Genomic DNA, 20,228 nt, shown 5'->3' with positions numbered 1-20,228 from the left:
CAGGAAAGCTTTGAACAGTTGCTAAGCCACAATGTGATAGCGCATGTAGCTGTGATCTGCTTTTTGTTTTAAAACCTTTCTCTTTTTTTTCCATGTTTCAGAAATCTTGGACGGAATAATCTGGCCTCCCTCAGCGCCGAAGCCTTTGCCAATCTTCCTAACTTACGTGAACTGTAAGTATTGAGCCCAGTTACTCAAATTAGTGCTTTTGTCACATTTATATCCCTTGAAGTTCTTCCAGTTTTCTCACAGCTTCAATATGTTTAATTTGTAGACCAACGTAAAGTACTACATAACTTTCAAAGCGGAATGAAAAGGATGTATGGTGAACATATTCTGCAATTAAAAATCAGAAAAATTTACATTTGGAGTTCATCTGATCAAAGCACCTTCTTCTACCTTGTTAGCTTTGTTATCAGAGAGAAGAGTGCACAAAAGATACAGACGTGTTAACGAGGGCATTAGTTGTTTACCTAAGTATTCATGTTCAGTGACACTGTCTGGCTAATGCCAGAATAATCTGACTTTAAGGACAGGTGGCTGCTTGGTTTTTTGAAAAATAAAAACGCACATCTTGCTCTCTAGCCTTTTCTAAATGCACATTTTAATTCTAGATTCTTATACATCTCCTTCAAAATCCAGTTATTTTTTTATTTCCTTCCTGAGTTTGACTTTAAATCTTGTCTCAAACGTTCTAGATAATCCAGAACATTCCAGTAATGGGTTTTACTGTGTGTGTATGTGTGTGTGTGTGTGTGTGTGTGTGTGTGTGTGTGTGTGTGTGTGTGTGTGTGTGTGTGTGTGTGTGTGTGTGTGTGTGTGTGTGCGTGTGTGTGTGTGTGTTTGTAGCAAGCACACCAACCATCTTTCTTTATCAACTCCAACCTCAGCAGAAAAGAAAACATTCCCACAGCATAACGCTGCCACCACTGTGTTTCGCCAACAAAAGATTGTGTCCTCTGCTTGTCTTATGGACAAATTGGAAACTTTCTCCTTTTCAGTAAAGGCCAGATTTGTGGGATTTCAAAGAGCAGAGGGATTAAATACCCCATAGTTTTCATATTGAGCAGCGTTCTACTTTGTTATAAGACATAAAATACGTTGGAAGCCAGTGGTTATAAGGTGACAGAGTGTGAAAACTGAGACTTTTGCGCTGTAAATGACTCGACACGGAACAATGTCAGCGTGCTTCCCAGCAGCATCCTCCTGTGTCTCGCCTTGAACTAAGTCCAATTAAGAATTAAGTGGTGGTTTTCTATATTAAGCCTTCCCCTCCACCACCCGATACTGTGGCCAGCACTGGCCTTGTAAATATTTTATACGGCGAGGAGAGGGGCTTGGCTTCGTGTCACTCAGCGCCAGCGCACAGCACGCGCACGCGCACACACACACAGACACACACCGGCCAGATAATACACGCACTGGTGACATGTCTGGCAGGCCGGCCCACCAGTCATACGCTCCTGGACATCTGTTTTACTCCCGTGTTATTTTTGGGTTTTTACAAGGATGACCTGCCGCTTGCTCTGCGGCTGACGTGACAAGTAGTATTTGAAACGCTTTGATTTATGTCCAGATTGAATTCAGCAAACTCACAAAGGCTCAAAAGCGTCCGTGTGATCTCGAGAAAAGTGACGTTTTTATTGGAGTCTTGTTACAAATTCAGCTCTTGATAACGCAAATGTTTCTGTGGGTTGTTAATGGGTTTGTTTCCTGTTTTCCTCTAACCTACTGTTTGTCCCTTGCAGGCGCTTGGATCACAATGAGCTGACGTCCATGCCAGATTTAGGACGGGCCGCTTCCAACATCGTATCCCTCTACCTGTGAGTACTGCCCTACTTTCTGCAGAAGTATGTTTCCCTCCACTGTATGCAGAAGTCAGACTAGAGACACTTCCAGTCCTCAGAAGTCATGTTGATTAAATGTGAAGATTGTTATTAATACAATCCGGCTGTGCCAAAGCAGATCAAAACCCCCCTTTTTTTTTTCTTTTGAGCCCCATTGCCGTCAATACAGAGTCATGTCTTGAGAGATCAACAAACGGTTTATAGCGAGCGACGGCTCTCATTAGCCGGCTATGTGGTCCTGTCTACAGCGAGCTGCGCTGGCTGTCTGGCTGTTTGGAGTGTCGGCTCGTATATGAATTCGACTCCCGGTTGTGAAACCGTGCCTGATGGGGGGTTGGAGGAGGACTGCCTGCACTGGCATCTCGCTGGAGATTTACAGCCGTATTTGGGAAGGGCGTGTGTACGCTTGTGTGTGTCACAAATGTGAGCTCAGCAGCCCATCAGCAGATTGACTTTATGTTGTTTTTTCCCTCTCTCTCGCTGTCTCTCATCCAAAACAGTTGAAAGATTCGTGATGTGGTCAGATAACAACGGGTAGAGTTTGAGGAAACTTACAGTAGTGCTTCATGTTTATAGTTTGGGTTCTTACATGTTGGGTTGGGATTTAGCTAAATCTAGCAGATTCTGTGAGGCTTAAAATGGTCAGTGAGACAAACCGGCTGTGTGTTCAAATCTTAAAAACTTTGGCAGACGTTTAGAGTCATGCTTTGAAAATCTGAAAATGATAAACTAGAGATTTACTGAAAATCGGTGGGTTACCAATATGGGCTAATTTAATGCCTGACTGGGTCTGACTGGTGGCCGTCTGTTGGGCGTCTTGAGATCACATCTTTATGTGAATTCATCTTATTTGAGCTCTACCAGGTTGCATAAATGTTAATCTTTGATGAGATGCTTTAACTGAGTGAAGAAAGCTCTTGATTGTTTCAACCAAAAGAAGCGTAGATGCATGGAAACAGTGTTTCTTATGACATGTTTGATGTTCATTCAGGCAGAGAACGAGACTTTCAGCACATAACAGAAAGGCTTAACGCTGCTGTATGTAACTTTTATAAAAAAAAAAAAAAAAAAAAGGATTTCCCCCATATTTGTTTAAACTGTCAATTTGCTGTTATGGTATGGTATGAGACATATAATCTGTGAAAAAATCTAGCTCTTCCACCTCCTCCCTGTGCTGCTATGCCTGCCTGAAGATTGCACCGCTCTGCTAGACACAACCAATCAGAGGAGTGTCTTAGTGCTGTTAATTATGCTTGTGTACGCGCTGGCTCAATGTGCTAATCATGAACATGCTAACTAGCAGTCAACATTGTGGAGGACTAGCAGTACCACATGAGAGAGCTATGACTGCTATGACAGAGGACAGTGCTAAGGCTGTCCTCTGGCTCTGATTGGTGGTTTCTGACAGACCTTTGTATTCTCGGTCCTTTCTTCAGAAGGAAAAAGAGCTTGATTTATTTTTTCACAGATCATCTGTCTCTATTCTGTCACAACGTGACAAAGTATTAAAAAAACCCATAGTTTATAAATGCTACATACTGCAACTATGACGTACAAGTGAAAAGTTGTTTTATCCATTTGAGCTTAAAATAGCAATCATAAAACGTGCCGGATTTGGAAATGCAGGCATCCATTACGATAACTTTAGAGTTAAGGTGTGGCTAAGGAAGCTATTAATGCTAACTATGCTAGCCTTTAACATCAGCCGTCTTCCTTCAACAATAGCAACAACAAAAACATTTTCACTACTATCTCAGTAGAAATTTCACTCAAGCTCATCCGCTGCTAGCCGTTAGCTTCGTTCACACGTTTGCAGCGCGGCGGCTGCCCGCTCGCTAGTAAAGCGCACAGCTGCTGCTCCGTGTCATGTTTGCTCATCGGCGTATCGTTTTTCCACGCCGAGCTTTTGTAGGAGTCACACACTCGCCTCTCCCTTGTGTGTCATCTGCCTGCTTCTCAGAATTCATCATGATGCACCGATGTGGTCAGAATATTTCTGTGAGCTGTAGTTGGTTTAGAAGAAGGAAGAAGGGGGGAGTTTGATTTAGATTAGGCAACGCCAACTGTAATAACTCTCTGAAAAGGTGTCTCTCTCGCTTTTTTTTTTTTTTTTTCTTGATTAGTAGTTTCTGTCAATCCTTTTACTTCTGATCCAAAACAGACTGGAGCGAGTTCACCTTTTACTTCCCCCGCAAAGTGTGGAAAGTGGAAGCTCATCCAAAAGGGCCGGGGTCTGTCTTTTTTTGGCCTGACTCGAAGCCTGTTGCTGGGGAGGAAGGGCTGCTGTCCTGATGGGAGTGGAGGCTGGAGGGAGGGTCAGATTTTTACAAAGCTACGCAGCTGAAGCGAGGGCCCGCCGACGCGCTGCGCAGCTGCAGCTGTCAGTCACACGGCTTACAGTAAAGCGGGCAACAGCGAGCGAGGGGGAGGAGGGAGGCAGGAGAAAATGTGGAGGCAGTGAAGGGGATGAGGGATTTGAACGGTGTCAGATCAAGGGTGACATCATTACATGTCCAAAGAGGCGAGATCAGGGGAAGCGGTGTGGATGTCCGGAGGAGAGCGCGGAAAGGCAGAGGAATGAAGTGAAACCAGGATCAGCCGGTTATTTCTGAAAGCAGACCTAGCGCAAACGAGCTCGGCACCCATTGAGCCAGCTGGAGGGAGAGAGAGAGAGAGAAAACGTTTGTGTGCCGGTGTCTTTTTTTTTTTTTTTTTTTTTTTTTGCCGCTGGCCAGAGTTTGTCTGGAATGTCGTCTGACTGCAAGTCTGAGTGAGACGGTGGCTGATAGTCGTGACAAAACGAACACAACATCCCGCCTTCAGACAAATTGCAGGATGTCAGAATACCATGCAAAGAACATATAAATGATGAGGGGAGGAGTTGGAGCGAAATTGTTACTGCAGTTGATGAACCTGGTAACTTTTCAGCTGTTCTTCGTTAACGTGACATAAATCGGTTCTAATGATTTTCATTCAGTGAGGACGTTACGCTGACACTAGAGCCACATGCACTAAACGTAGATTGTAGTAAAGCATTGATTAATGCCTGGTTTTAAAATGAGTTAACTGGACTTGTAGCCATTATTTTGTGCCCATTGTTGGACACCACAACCGATCTAACCCGATCGAACGGTTATATCTAGGATTTCTGTCGGCTAATGTTTGGTCTGTCAGGTTTTGAAAATGGGCCGACAATCGACCGACAGCTCTAAGATGGTGTAGTGTGAACTGGACATTACACTAAGGATATGATGAAGAGAGGGTCAGTGGAGAGCAGCGGAGTTGAGCATTTTTTCATTCAGTGTCATCAACAGAAAGAGAAAAAGGCTGAAAGAGACGATAATGATAATTAAAATGACGTAGATAGTTTTAATTTATTGTACGATTAATCGAATTATCGTTTATCGCAACAGGCCTAGTAAGAAGTAGTTTTTATCATTAGCACTATAGTAATATATCACTTATAAATATCACCCTTCCCAACTTCAAAGTGAACATTTGGAACGATGTGAATTTTTTTTTTGTACTTTCCAAACCGGATCTTTTTAGAGCCCTGGTTCACCTCGAGGCTAGTAAACAGCCTGTACCTTGTCCGGGCACAGAGCCTCAAAATAAACAAGCCAGCTCGACTTGACCGAGGAACTAACGCCGAGCCATCTACACACCAGATGCCAGGCTCTCAGAGTTCCCACCATGCATTTGGCAGGCCTATTGAGGTCCCGCAGACTCCCAGAATGCCACAGCAGGGTGACACAGGAGGGCGGGGTGAGGAGAAGCAACAAAAAGTTTTAAAAACACAGTGTCAAAGTGACAGCGGAGCAGCACAAACTTTCTCTTTGTCCGCAGTCAGCTTCAAAGAGGCTCTTTAGAATAGCTTGGGATAAAAATCAAACGGATGATCTGATTTTCAAATAATTCTCCTTTTGTCCAGAGCGCCGACATCAAACCGAACGTTGCTGCCCAAACGACGGACCTCAAAGGTGTGGCTGGAGAGTGGGAGGGCAGCCCTGCTAGTGTAACTCTCTCCACACATCAAAAGGAGTGTCAAAATGAGCCGGCCGAGTCCTAATCAGGCGGTCAGAGGGTAATAATGAGATTTGGTATTAAGCGAAATTGGGGTGAATGAGAACCTCGGACATCAAAGGAGAACAAGAGGTAACCGGGCTTCCTCTTTATCGCCGACGTCACCGGCCGTATGAGAACCGTTTTCTTTTGGGTTTTTTTATAAACGCCGCCATTGTAGCAACGTGGACTTCAAACGCTATCTGGCTCTAACACACAGCTGGAAACCCGGCTTTGGGAATGAATGTAGTTAATGTGAAGAGAGAGAGCGAGATGAGAGTTTGAGACCGATCTGTTTTTCCCAGCAAGAGGTCACCAGCTGTTGACCCCACCTCACCCCTCAGCGCTTCCCTCCCCCCTCCCACACCCTCCTTTTCTTCTTCTCCAGTCCTTCCCTCCTTTTTCTGCGGCATTGGCTCACTGTAGCCACTGACTATAGCTCTGTCCCCTGTGTGTGTGTACATGGGTGCTCATCCTTAACCATTTCTGCCACTGTTTATTCAGGTGGGCCACTATGATGTGGCCCACACACACCAACAGCCACACACACACCAGAAAGTGTGTGTGTGGCTGTTGGTGTGTGTTCATCTGCTGGTAGAGAGGAAGTAGGGACTAGCTTTGTTTTTATGAGTTTTCCTTAGGGAGCACCTGCTCTCTGTTGCATTTTGACTAACACAAACTTACACACACCAGTCATCATTATCATTATGAAGTTTGTAAATAGATATATTCCTTACTATGTAATTACTTGTATCTCTAAAGATTATGGGAATTGGTTACATATTCAATGCAGTCTATTTTCAACTCTTCTTGGCCTGTCACAATAACAAATCACCGAAATTATAACAATAAACAATAATATTGTCATCTTGAGACGATGTCCGACTAATATAATGATAACGCCACCGTACTTTTTAAAGAATATGTAACACTGGCAACGGAAGACTTTTTTAAGTAGCCATGAGACGTAAGAAAAACAGCCAAAAACAATAAGTTAAACGGATATGGAAACCTAAATACAACCGAAACAGAACATAAAATGGATCCTGAAGTCTCTGTAAACAGAAAATTGCTGTTCCAAAAATATTAATCAGTGGTCTCGGACTGGGAGAACAGTCAGTTGGGAGTTTTATAAATCAAAAGTGCAAACTAACAACAAAAAGAACTCCGTTTTGAATAACTCAACTTGCGTTTCTTGGGCTTGCGATTTACAAAAGGACTCTCATGCTACAAGACCGCGCAAGTAACTGATGCCAGAGTTCATTCACTGCTGACGTACCTTTGCTAGCTAGCCAGCTTTCTGCATCTATCTTCAGTAACTGTAAATTTATCGTCACTTAGCTGGACAAAGTTTGTACATTTTTCTTGGGACGTTGGCCTCAAATTCCATTCATAATGGGTTTTTTAAAAAGTTCTTAAATTTGAGTTGTTGAGACATGACCCCCAGCGTTCCTTACTAGACCCCCGAACATGGCTGAAACACGTCTCCGTTAGACGGCTTGACCAAACACACAGCAAGCCAGGCGGAACGTTTCCGTGTCGCTGATCTCCACTGTGGTCCTTCGCTTTAGTTTTCCTGTCGTCTCGGTTGCCGCCTTACATTTCTTGGGGTCAACTTTAAAAGGCCGGACCCCGCCCTCATACTTCCCTGCTTCCAGAAACCACTGCTATCAGTACATTTCGTCACACTCTCGGCGACCGCCTCTTCTGTGTCCTTGGAGTTGTTTACAGAAGGCCGGCTTCTGCTTGGAAGCTCTTAGAGGACTCGGTTTGTGGCCACTTGGTTCTGTGTACCCTGCTCTCGCCGTGCCTAAGTGGGCTTAAGGAACTCGGAGTGGATTGGAATGCCTTGATTGATTTGTACCTTGTGGGTTAAACAAAGTCATTTTCATAGCACACCCAATGCTAAAGGTTTTCCTTTATTTATTTTTTTCAGACATCATAACAAGATCCGCACTATTGATGGCAGCCGGACCACGGAGCTGGTATCCGTGGAAACGTTGGACCTGAGCAATAACGACATTACCGACCTGCGAGGGGACGGCTTTCCTGCCGGACTTCAAATCAGAGACCTGTAAGTAGGACGGTTCTGCTTTTTTTGTGTGTGTGTGTGTGTGTGTGTGTTTATTGGTATGCAGAAGACTGCTTGCTGCCATGGCTTGTTGTAAAGCTTTGTTCTTTTCTCAGATACCTGAGCAACAACAAGATCAGCACGCTGCAACTCGGAGCGCTGGATCACCTGGGTTCAACGCTGCAGGTTCTGAGACTGAGCCGAAACCGCATCAGCCAGATCCCAATCCGAGCCTTCCAGCTCCCGAAACTCACCCAGCTGTGAGTACCGCTCTCTCTCGCTCTCCTTTTTTTTCCTTTTTAATCACGGTTTGTGCGTTGAAAGGTGTTTGGGTCTAAATCTGCGTGACCAGTTCACCTCCACTGTCAGGCTGGGAAACAAATGGGCCTTCCCTTGTGTATCCTTCGGAGACTAAAGAGAACCGAGAGGATTTAAGAGTTTGGGTCGAGGAGTGGCTTCCTGGTGTCTGTTGATTGAGCGCTGTGTGTTTAACATTTAGAACGCTGTTAGTGTGAGCTGTACCTTCAGGGGTGGATAAGGCCTGACAAGGTAAACATCAGAGTTGTATTATTAGTGATTTACTGCCTTCCTCCATATCCCCAAAGTGGTTAGCTCAATCCCAGCGCCGTGGTCCATTATCTTCGTCCGTCTACGACCCCATTTTGTTGCTCCAACGCCTTCGCTCCAGAGACTGGAGCCGCTCTTGTAATGGCAGTCCCACCCCGGGGTTCCTCAGGTGCCTTTTGTTGGACAGGTGGTCCAGGTGACACTGTATCTCCAGATGCTAGCGGTGATGTATGGGAGACATAAAAGAACCTGTATGGATGTTTGTCTCCGGAAGCCCTGGGGGCTTTTAAAGCCTTCAAACACAGCAGCTGCACAGTTTAATGCTGCATACAAGAGGAGACTATGTGTAGTTTCTGCATCTCATGCTGTTTGCTTTTTTTTGTTTGTTTGTTTGTTTGTTTTTTGCTAACTTTATTTATTACAGCTAAGTTCAAAAGTAAGTCTTGTTTCTTGATGGATTCCGTGGTTCAAGTTGGTTGTGTTGAATGTCTGTTTAGAATAAAGACAGCACATTTTGGAGAGAAAAAATAAGAAAAATACGGTTGTTATTGGGCTGAGCAATATGGCTTAGAAATAAAATCTGATGCTGTTTTGTTTATACACTAGGTCTGATTTTCAGATGTTTTTTGTGCTGTTTTTGCTAAAAAAACAAAATTTCAAATGACAGAAAATGTTTTCAAACAGTTGTTTTTATTTCAATCATCCCTTCTATGAGTATTATGGCCAGGCCACGGAAATATTTTTTTTAATTACGAGAATAAAATGTAAAAATTTTTTAAAGCAGTATAAAGACAGTTTTACCAGGAAAAACACCTTAAAATTAGAAGGAAAAAAAAGTTATTTTAATGAAAAAGCTTCATGCTATCAAAATCTGACATGACCAACCCAGTCTGTGATTCTTTCTTCGAAATAGACATTTGTTCACACAATCGTTTCAAAGTTTTGATGATAATTTGATGCTGGTGTGTCAAAAGATTAAGTATTTCTATTAAGTACTGTCCTTAAACTCATACTAACTTCACAAGATGCTCAACATCCCTCAGTTGAACTCTTCGTTATTTTTTGTGTAGGAGGTCTCATAAAATTATTACTTCGTTTTACTAATATTACGGCTTTAATCTCGTAATGAGGAATCAGTTTGTTGCCTGGCCCTAATACTTTGACGTAGGGTTGATCTGAATTCAATGATCTAATAAATAGAAGTTGTAAAACAGGCTTGTCAAACACAATGGCTGTCCTTTTTTCTGACATCACTCTGAAATACAAAAACACAAGGAGTTCATTGAAAAAAATATATATATATAAAATTCAGATTTTTCCAAAGAATTGAAATCTTCAAAAACCAATGATTAATCGCCTAGCTCCAGGTTATTTCTGTGATTTAAAATATTTACTGTGTGTGATGTACTAGAGGTGCCATGTCTGTCTGTCCACCCTGCAGGGAGCTGAACAGGAACCGGATCCTTCAGATCGAGGGCCTGACCTTCCAGGGTCTGTCCGGTCTGGAGGTGCTGAAACTGCAGAGGAACAGCATCAGCAAACTGACTGACGGAGCCTTCTGGAACCTGTCCAAAATGAAAGTCCTGTAAGTTAAACAAATGTGCATTCCTCCTCTTAAATTTGAGACAGCGGATGCTCAGACCTGTTGGAGAGGAAATGCTTCCTGCTGTTGTTTTTGTTTTCTCCTAAAATGTAATTCCCGCAGGCACCTGGAGTACAACAACCTGACGGAGGTGAACAGCGGCTCCCTGTACGGCCTGAGCTCCCTCACACAGCTCTTCCTCAGCAACAACTCTGTAGCCCGCATCAACCCTGACGGCTGGAAGTTCTGCCAGAGGCTGAGGGAACTGTAAGTCCTCGCAGGTTAACGAGCCAAAACAATCCCAAAAAAAACCCCCCAAAAAACTGGATACCTGGAGGACAGATCGAGTTGTGCTTTAGTGTTTTTTTTTTTTTTTCAGTAACCCAACTCTCACCATCAAGGCCTTCGCCCAGGGTTAGATAACATTTTCCTTTAACACTCTATACGCCACGTCGTTCTGAGGATAAGCCTGTTTATCCCATAATTAGAGCCGGGCTCAACGGGACACAAGCCCTTCGACAAGAGTTTTTGTGCTCGTCTCCAAAGCTCGAGGTTTCGGCAAGGGGCCGTGTAATCCCCTGTTTGTGTTGTGGTAATTACGCTGGAGGATCGCCTCTTCAGCCTTTGTCTCCCGAGTTATTATCCGCAGGTTTCTCTCTTTCTCTCTCTCTCTCTCGTTCTCTTTCCCCTGCGCTGTTGACACGAGTGTCGTAACGCCGCTCTAAAGTGCTTCGCTCGGCTCGGGGCGTCGCGAACCGTGAGGTAGCCTCAGCCGTCCGTGGCGCCGCGGCTTGTTTACGTCGAGCAGTCTGAGAGGATAAAGTGGTGGACGGCATGCATTCGAGTTTGCACTGTGTATCTCGGGGCTGTTTCCTGTGTGCACATCTTATGAATGGCAGATTGCTCCCGGTACTCTGCACTCCCCACCCCAGCTCGCATGAGTTTTATTATCTATAGAGCTGCGATGAGCCTCGCAGCTGATAGATGCGAGTGACTCGTCTTTATGAGGAGGCTGTTATTGCATTCCCACTGTGCCTGGCTGAGCTGGTCATCAGTGGGGGCGACCTCTGCACACATGGCTGGTCAAGCAGACCTGAGGGCTGGCCACAGAGAGCGGCACACAGAGGGCCACAGAGAGGGCCGTAAAATGCACAATAATGTCTTTGAGGGACTGTTGGGAAGTTCCTGCTGGAGGATTCATGATAATTAAGATGCAACGTTTACCAACGGAGAAAATGGGAAATCAATGAATTGCCTGAAATATTCAAGTGAGAACAATAATTTCCATCTGGGCAACAATTCTTAAAACAGATTTAATATTGTTGAAAAGCTGCCATTTTGAAAAGTGCTGCAAAGGTTTGTTATTTACTTTTAAACAAAAGTCCTAACTGGCACTTTTTTTTTTCTGTACATATAGATCCAGATCATCATAAAAATTCCATTAAAACAACTAGAGAGGCGAGTTAGGTTTGGTTAAGAATATTTACATTAGGGCGTGCTGTGGTGGCGTAGCGGATAGCGCGACCCACATTTGGAGGCCTTGAGTCCTCGACGCGGCCGTCGCAGGTTCAATTCCCGGACCCGACTGACATTTGCCGCATGTCTTCCTTCCTCCCCTTTCCTGTCAGCCTACTGTCATATAAGGGACACTAGAGCCCACAAAAAAAAACCCTGGAGGGGGAAAAATAAAAAGAATATTTACATTAAAAGGACTGAGGAATCTGTTTAGATATCCTAATAAAAAATCTCCAACTCAGTTTTTTTTTTTTTATGAGTTCATGTTCTCAGACAAAAACTGTGTCAGCCAGGAAACGGCTTAATGGTGCGTCTGTTTCTGAAATGCACAGAAATCAGATCCAGTTTTTCCAAAACCAACAGAAACAACTTTGATTCATTCAGCGTTCTTATCTCATGGGAGTGTGTGTGTGTTTTCTTCAGGCTTCCGAGTAAACAAATGGCACATTAACTGTACCATTCTTAGGCTTGAGTTTTATTTTCTGGGGTTTACCACATTCTCTTGTTGGTGTGTAAATGTAGATTGTAGACACATAACGTCCCAACCAGGACAGTTTCCTCCCTGTTTAATGATTTGGATCTCAGCTTTGCTTCCATGTCTGCTGAATCCATTCTGCTAGCAGCTTGTTACACCACGGAAAAAAAGACATCACAGGCTTGCAAAGCGTTTTCAAATCAGCCATGAAATTTAAGTCTAATGATGTTGCAGGCTGTCTTTGTGTTCTGTAAACCTGTCATCTCCTTCCAGACCTCACAGCAAACTTTTTTTTTCTCCCCCCCTGCCTGTCTGTGTCTGTCCCGTCTTTTTCTGTCTGCCCCGTCTTTTTCTGTCTGCGTCTTCTTCTATCCAGGAATCTGTCGTACAACAACTTGACCCGTCTGGACGAGGGGAGTCTGGCCATGCTGGGGGATCTACACACACTGCGGCTGGGCCGCAACTCCATCAGTCACATCAATGAGGGGGCCTTCAGGGGCCTCAAGGCTCTACGAGTCCTGTAAGTGCACCGCCCGTTATTACCAAACCCCAAATAACGTCCCCCCCCTCTCTCTCTCTCTCGCCCCTCATGAAGAGATAAGGTTAGACGATCCACTTGGGAGCAGTGAAACCTGAGCTGTTAAAATATCGGTGTTGCCTGTGTGATATTGGATATTTTTGCTCAAGTATTCCCTTTACAAAGCGTCCTTTTAGTCAGTTGCTCCAGGAAGTTGTAATTGCAAATATTAATGCAAATTCACTCATGATTCGCTAATTTTGTGCAGACTTGCAATGTCCAACAGTCTGCACAACCTTTCTGCAAATCTGAACAATCACCTTAACGTTTTCTGACCAACCACTGCAACTGGGCTGAATTTTGACCAATCCCCTTGGCCCTCTTTCAATTTAACTTCCTGTTTCGTGCCGTTTTTTGAAAGTCAAACCTGCAAGATGAGGCATGTGTGATGCTACACTGTAACATTTATTTGTTTGTTGTTGTTTTTTTTTATTAAATCCATTTAGAGACATTTTGGAGGATTTGTTTTATACTGTCTAAACACTTCATGTTACCTTGGATGACCAATATGAAGTTCTTCTTGTGCACTTTGAAAAACAAAAAAACTGCAACTTTTTGAAAAAGGTGCCACAAAATGGACCACAATACTCAAAACAACACTGCGACATCCTGGAAGGACTGATTAGCATTCATGTACATTCATGCCGTTTTCTTTTATTTGTTGCTTTTCCCTGCCTTTCTTTTCCTCTTTTTCTCCGGTGTGGTGTCTGGACAAGCTTGGAGTGGAAAGCGTTGCTTTGTTGATATGCCTCCATGCATCTAGAACTTGAGGATAAAAACTTTTTCTTCCACCTTTTGCACAAGGTGCCAAAATAAAATAAAGGGAGAGAAGCAAAGAGAGAAAAAGTCGATGGATAAATCCTTCAAAGCCTTTTGGGTCTTGGTTCTTAACTACAGTTTACTTGGCTCTGCTGCTTTCCAAGCTAGGAAAAAAAAACACACATACACACACACACACACACACACAACACAAAAAGCAGAGCCAGATCTCCATAGATGAGCTCTCTCACAGCAGGCAGATCTCCCAAACACTGGTCTCTCTCTCTCTCTCTCTCTCTCTCTCTCTGTGACACTGGGGCTTGTTTACTGGTCACAGAGGGAAGAGACGAGCAGTTTTGATGAGCCTTACGCTTTTTTCCCATGTTTTTATTTCTGGTGTTTAATCACCCATATTTTCCTTTATTTGTCTGGGTTTTTTTATTTATTTTCTGCTTGTGCTATTATAGCGACGTGTTATCTCATGTGCGCTTTGCCAACGTATTCCTACCCCATATACTTTACACATTACAGCCACAGATCTTAATATGTTTTATGAGGGTGTTGCGTCACAGGACAGGCAGAGGTCAGGAGCCTTTACAACACTGAGTCATTTTTGCATTCGATTTGCATACTTGACCGTTCAAAGCAAAATAACCAGTTTCTACAAAATCGTCAAATGTTTCCATATAAGTAAATGATTGCATTTTTCATAGAACCTTCAAATTTCAAATAGATACTAAAAATAAAACTCCTTGTACTTTGCAACCTAAAGGGAAAAAAAAAATACTTCACATAAACATTCAGTGCATATAAGAGATACAGCTGAGAAACTGCAAAGGCATATATTTATTGCCCATACATTTTTAAAAGTTACTCAATACTTAGTAATTTGGTCAAATTTACTAATAGCCAAAGTTAGAGGGTTTAAAAAGCCACTTAGGTGTCAAACCCCTGTTATAGACCTACTATTCAGAAGTGTAATAAAAAGGTTGCATGTATAAAATCTACATTTAGTCCCTTTTTTTTATGTAATACCCCTAAGTACAGTTCTAGGCAAACATGTGAATTGATGTTTACAGCTATTTTGCAAAGATGAATGGGCAAAAAGTACTTAGCTGTGCAAAGCTTGTGAAAACATACCCCAAACGAGCTGCTGCAGCAAAAAGAGGTGTTACGCAAAAAAAACCTCCCAATGAAATGCAAGTTTGCACTTGTAACATGAGAAAGTGGGAGAAAATACCAAAGGTATGAATACTTTTCTGGTCCATTTTTAGTTTTGCAGGATGTTTCTGAAGACTCTCCTTTCCTTGTCCAAACCTCTGCCCTCTTTGTCTCTTGAGGCAGGCCTAATCTAATCAGTGCAGGGGAGGACAGGCATAGGCAGGGCTCTGAAAAAGAGCTGGGGGAGCTTTAATTGGGTATTTGCTGCTGGTTGTGCTGGCATGGGGCTGGAGCCCACATCGGGGTGTGAAAGCTCTAAACAAGGCAGCCTGCCCTCTAATTCGGCCACGGGGGTCGCTGGCTCATTGGGGCCCACCCCCTTTTTCTGCCGGTCCCTCAGCTCCACGGCGGCTCACCCACCCACCCTGGCTTTGCTTTGACAAGGCAACGGCGATTCAGATCCAGCCAGCCAGAAAGTGTTGGAAATTGGCAGGCCTAGGCGAGCCCCATACCAAAGGCAGCAGCCAGTGGAGGCTGAAAAGAAACGGAGGAGGGAGAGGGATGAATAAAAGATGCTTGGATAGGAAAGGGAGAAGGAGGTGCAGCTGACCATCAGCCTCAAAGGGGTTTCTCAAGTCGGAGGAAGGCCTTTGTCAATTCAGAGGAGTTCTCCGAGTTTGATGTGTTTGATCTTCATGTGGAAGGGGCAAGTCGTGGCTTCTCCTCAGCGATGACTTCACCAGAGAGTTTGTTGCACCTCACAGATGCATTCACAAGCTCCCAATGTGCTGCAAAAGAAGTCTCTTCTCAATTGATTCTATTGTCTATCTGCCTGACCACTGCCAAGCTTGGCCCCCTACCGCCATTAAGAGTCTTGCCGTACCCTACCTGCCACCATTACTCCCAATTGCCCGCCTCTGACGAGGCATTGTGCTCTCGCCAGTCCCCTCCATGCCATCGTGAATTAAACATGCGCTCCCTTGCATTGGGGGCTTGCGTCCTTACACGCACTTCTCCATCCCTCTTGAAGGAAAGAATTTGCTCAGTTGGCAGAGCAGAGCAGCAGAGGGGCTCTTCAGGCCAGGTGCAGATGGGGGGGGGGAGGGTCAGAGCGTGGGTGAGCGTCGCAACCCATAACTTTCAGGGCTGGGAAACTCTTCCCTGTAGACAGACCCCCATCCTCGTCCATTTCCTTTTGGTCCTTCTTACCCCTCCCTCTCTTCTCTCCTTCTCTCTGCAGGGAGTTGGACCATAACGACATCTCTGGCACAATAGAGGACACCAACGGGGCCTTCACTGGATTGGACAAGCTCAACAAGCTGTGAGTAGCTTCCCCACATTCATTCCCACCCCCTCCATTTCACTCCATTGTCCTGAGACTCTCTGCTCTTCTTTGAAAACAGGAGAAGAGAAAAAAATGTTCTGTTCAAATCAAAAGTGTCCATCCAAGTCCTTACTTACTCTTCACTTCCAAATACTCTTTTTAGATCCGTAAGACCATCATAAGGAGCATTCACACTAACAATGTTTGGTGCACTTTAACTGAACTCTAGTTTGTTTGCCAAAAATGCCTGGTTTTTTTGGGGAGGTGTGAATGCACAATCAAACTCTGGGTAATTCTGGGTAAATACAACCAAAACAAATGCAAGAATCTAGCTGTTTTGGCTTTTACCAAAGACAAAACAGAAATCTTACAACCACCAAAATTTGGCGCTATTCTTATTTTTGTTTACAATTTGTGAAGAAGGATTTTGGCTCATGTCTTCTTTGGAGGTTTTTGTTTTGTTTGGTTCAGTAGACCAAAAGATGGGGGGTAGACAGTTGGATTGTATGACTCAATTCAGTGTTAAAGTGGAAACAGCTGAAAATATAACAACTTTGGTCCCCAATCGAACTCAGTCTACCAGACAATCAGGTGTGAAAACACCCTTATTCTATCACCAAAACCTGGAAACAAACGAGATAGCCAAGAGACGATAGTGGTTCCTGGTTTGTTCGAGAGTGTAATCCTCCACAATTTGGATCACGATGCTTCAGAGCTTCCTTTCAGAGTATCCTCCAGTAATTAGCTCCTTGGTCTAATAATGGCGGGACAGGATAATCGCAGGAGAAGGCCGCTGACTGATGTTTGGCATTAGAGCTCCCTGTGGAGCTCTAATCCTTGGGGGATGATGTCCCGCAACTTCTGGGTGTGAATCTGTTTTAACAAAAAGATGTTGAATAATTAGATTGTCGAGAGGATGCTGTAGACGTCGAGCGCATGCCGAGGAGGTCAGTTAGCCATAACATTCAGATGCATCTCTCTAGTTATGTGTGAAAGTTGTATGAGTTTCTTTGCCTGTAACTGAGCTGTTCTATATCAAGTTAGCGATTTGTGAAATTGGAGCGAGAGAGAGAGAGAAGTCTTTGTGGCGCTAGGCAAGCAATCATCAACCTGCAGGATGAAAAGACGACGTCCAGCCAAGATGGTTCCCAGTGTGAGCACGGCCGAAAGAAAGAGCCCAAGAAACGTGGAGAGAAAGGGCTTTTCTTCCAGCTGGCGGGGGTTCGCTCCCCCAATAGGCTCATTTCTATTTCTGCTCTGTGCCTCCGTTCCTCTGCTCCCCTCATTCCCACTGTCTGTTGTTGGGAGCCGGGAGAGGGTGAAATCGAGGGCCGTATTCAGTCATCAAACATCAAACGCCTCGCCTGCCCCGCCCTCTGACCCTGCCCCCTTTTTTTGTGTTTGTTTTTTTTGTCGTACCGTTGGCGGAAGCAAGCAGTCCTCTGTGTCCCAAAGCTGTCAAAACGAGCCATGGGAAAAAGAAAATGTAGAAGGGGAACAAGAAGAGGACTTCAAAGTGTCCAGCACATGGTGCTTTGCAAATGCCTTCCTCCTCCTTGATCCTTTCCACATTTTGTCTTATTATAGCCACAAACGTCTCGGTATCTTAGTGGTGGAACGAAAAAGGATAGATGGTGGGGCTTGTCGATATGGCTTAACAATAAAATTGCCAGTTTTTTCATATCATTTTAGCCAGGTTTTTTTGTTTTTTCTTCTCTTTTTTGTCTTTTAGTTCAACATTTGGCCTATAGGGGGCACTATTTAGTTAAAACAGGAAGAACCTTGTTGAATTTTAGGACACGTTAAAATTAAAAAAAGTTACATTTTTGAATTCGACTTTCACTCAACGGGCAAATGTCAAACAACACAACAGGGAAATGTCACCCAAACCCTTTTTTAATTTTTTTTCCCATATATACGGTGCATATCCAACTTTTCCATGGCAGTCTGAACAGCTCAATTCTGATCTTTTCATGCGAACAAACAAAAGCAAACAACAGATTTGTTCCACTTCCCCATGTGGTACTAGATCAAATACATATCTGATGTTTTTTTTTTTTCTATCTTCTAGGAAATTACAGAAAATATTTCTAAAAAAATGTGCTTTTATTTCATTCACCCTTCCTGGGAAAACTCTATCGTCATAAACAGAAAACTCTATTAATTGATAGAATCAATTTATCGTTTTAATAGATGGTCTCGCCAACAAAACAGTAGCATCCGTTGTCTTTGAAAAGCAACTCATTTAATCTCGCTCACCCTTCCTCCTGTCTAATCTTTACCCAGTTCACATTTCCAGCACCCCCTGTCCTTTATCTTTTCATCAGTCCCACCCTCTCTAATTGTGCGTCTCTCTCTCTCTCTCTTCCTACCTCTTCTTCCCCTCCCTCCATCAATTGACATCCTGCATGTTCTGCGACGGCAGGACTCTGTTTGGAAACAAGATCAAATCGGTGGCCAAGAAAGCCTTCGCCGGCTTGGAGACCCTGGAACACCTGTGAGTACCCCACAGCAGAACGACTGGGCGTAAAGACCAGCAGAGGGAGGGCGGGGGAGCAGAGATTGCCTAAAAGTAGCTGGCAGAGGCGAGGTTGCTAGCAATTTAATAGGGCCTTTGTAAAAGGAGAAGACAGAGCGGCCAGCTGCCTCTGTCTCGTTAGTCTAGCTCAATCTCTGCCTGGATCAGTTTTTTTTTCCCCCTCCTTGCCTCGGCACAAGCTATTGAGCATATGGTGATCTTCTGTAAAAACAGAATCCCTTTCAGACTTTTTTTTTTTTTAAAGGATTTTGTTAAGTGAATGTCAGAACTAACCTGCATTTGAAAAAAACCCCTCAATATTTCCACCTTAGCGTAAAAACATCACACACCCGACTTTGCCAATGTCTTCCGTGTTGACAGGAACTTGGGTGACAACGCCATCCGTTCTATCCAGCCTGATGCGTTCAGCAAGATGAGGAACCTCAAAAGCCTGTGAGTGGCAGCATTGTTTTACACAATTTCATGTTATATACAATTCACCCAAATTGAGCTTTTTTTTTTTTTTTCTTCATGTTGCAACGAAATTCATGATGTTTTATCAAGATTTAATGATACACCAATGCAGGGGTTTGCCCATAAGACTAGCTAAGCCTGGTTCTAGGGAAGCTTGAGCTCATCCTGCAACTTTCTGTGTTTTTGCGCTAAAAATGTTGTAAGAAATTTGAAAATATCACTATGTAATTATGTGCTATTGGAAGACATGACCAACAGTACCTAAACACCAAGTATAAAGTCTTAAAAAACCCTAAAATAAATAAAACAAGCAAAGCTTAGCAAGTAAAGCCTGGTGGCCCGCCGGGCTTTTAATACACTGGGGAAGAACCTGCCAATGCAAAGTCATGCACAGTCATGAAATGGAAGGAAAATGACAAGGTTTTAAAACGTTTGCGTTGAAAATCTTAAAGGTGATTTAGTTTGTTCTGCTCTCCTCTAGTCTCATCCTGAGCAACAGTTTCCTCTGTGACTGCCAGCTCCAGTGGTTGCCCGTCTGGCTGCACACCCATGGCCTACAGGCGGGTGTAAACGCCACCTGTGCCCACCCAGTGAGCCTGCAGGGAGTCAGCATATTTGAAGCGCCACAAAACAGCTTTGTGTGTGGTAAGCTAGGGGTTTTTTTCAAGCGTGCGCTTTTTTGGTCATTCCCACATGCCGCCATATGTTTCCTGACCTGCTTTTTGAAACGGCCGCTTCTGTCCAGACGACCTTCCCAAGCCTCAGATCACAGTCCAGCCGGAGAACACGGTGACGGTGCTCGGCAGCGACGTGCGTCTCACCTGCACGGCGGCGAGCAGCAGCTCCTCCCCGATGACGTTCGCCTGGCGCAAAGACCAGGAGCTGCTCCGCCACGGCGAGATGGAGAACTTTGCGCACGTGCGAACCCAGGGCGACGCGCGGGCCGTCGCAGGAAGCGTGATGGAGTACACCACCATCCTGCACCTGCGGCACGCCACCTTCGCCGATGAGGGCCGCTACCAGTGCATCATCACCAACCACTTTGGCTCCACCTACTCCAGCAAGGCTCAAGTTGTCGTCAACGGTACGACGAGTGAGTCTGAAACACTTTTTGGAGAAATGGCTCATGATCTTCTACCACCGCTAAAATCTGACGCTACTCCATCTTGAGCCCACGTCTTTTTCTGAGGCAACAGAAAAAGACGTGAAAAAGACAGAAAAAGACAACTCCTTTGCTTTCATAAGGAGTTGTTGGTGCAGCGCCACCACAGGCAAGGAGGTGAATAGGTCTTTGGT

General features: G+C 44.3%; 1 protein-coding gene across 2 annotated transcripts in view; it reads left to right on the top strand.

Moving 5' to 3' along the window:
- lrig1 (leucine-rich repeats and immunoglobulin-like domains 1) overlaps window positions 1–20,228 on the top strand; it is a 43,509-nt gene that overhangs the window by 15,403 nt on the left and 7,878 nt on the right. Inside the window, exons 2-13 of one of the 2 annotated variants that reach the window (XM_044122724.1) lie at window positions 102–173; window positions 1,749–1,823; window positions 7,846–7,983; window positions 8,097–8,240; window positions 9,989–10,132; window positions 10,253–10,396; window positions 12,496–12,639; window positions 15,857–15,937; window positions 18,366–18,437; window positions 18,840–18,911; window positions 19,414–19,577; window positions 19,678–20,025. In XM_044122724.1, coding sequence (XP_043978659.1) covers window positions 102–173; window positions 1,749–1,823; window positions 7,846–7,983; window positions 8,097–8,240; window positions 9,989–10,132; window positions 10,253–10,396; window positions 12,496–12,639; window positions 15,857–15,937; window positions 18,366–18,437; window positions 18,840–18,911; window positions 19,414–19,577; window positions 19,678–20,025 — 1,598 coding nt within the window. The remainder of the gene's footprint in view (window positions 1–101; window positions 174–1,748; window positions 1,824–7,845; window positions 7,984–8,096; window positions 8,241–9,988; window positions 10,133–10,252; window positions 10,397–12,495; window positions 12,640–15,856; window positions 15,938–18,365; window positions 18,438–18,839; window positions 18,912–19,413; window positions 19,578–19,677; window positions 20,026–20,228) is intronic. The other variant, XM_044122726.1, reaches the window with a different exon arrangement.

Source organism: Gambusia affinis, linkage group LG07, assembly GCF_019740435.1.
Source record: "Gambusia affinis linkage group LG07, SWU_Gaff_1.0, whole genome shotgun sequence".
NCBI lineage: Eukaryota > Metazoa > Chordata > Actinopteri > Cyprinodontiformes > Poeciliidae > Gambusia > Gambusia affinis.
This window is presented reverse-complemented; position numbering and strand designations above follow the sequence as displayed.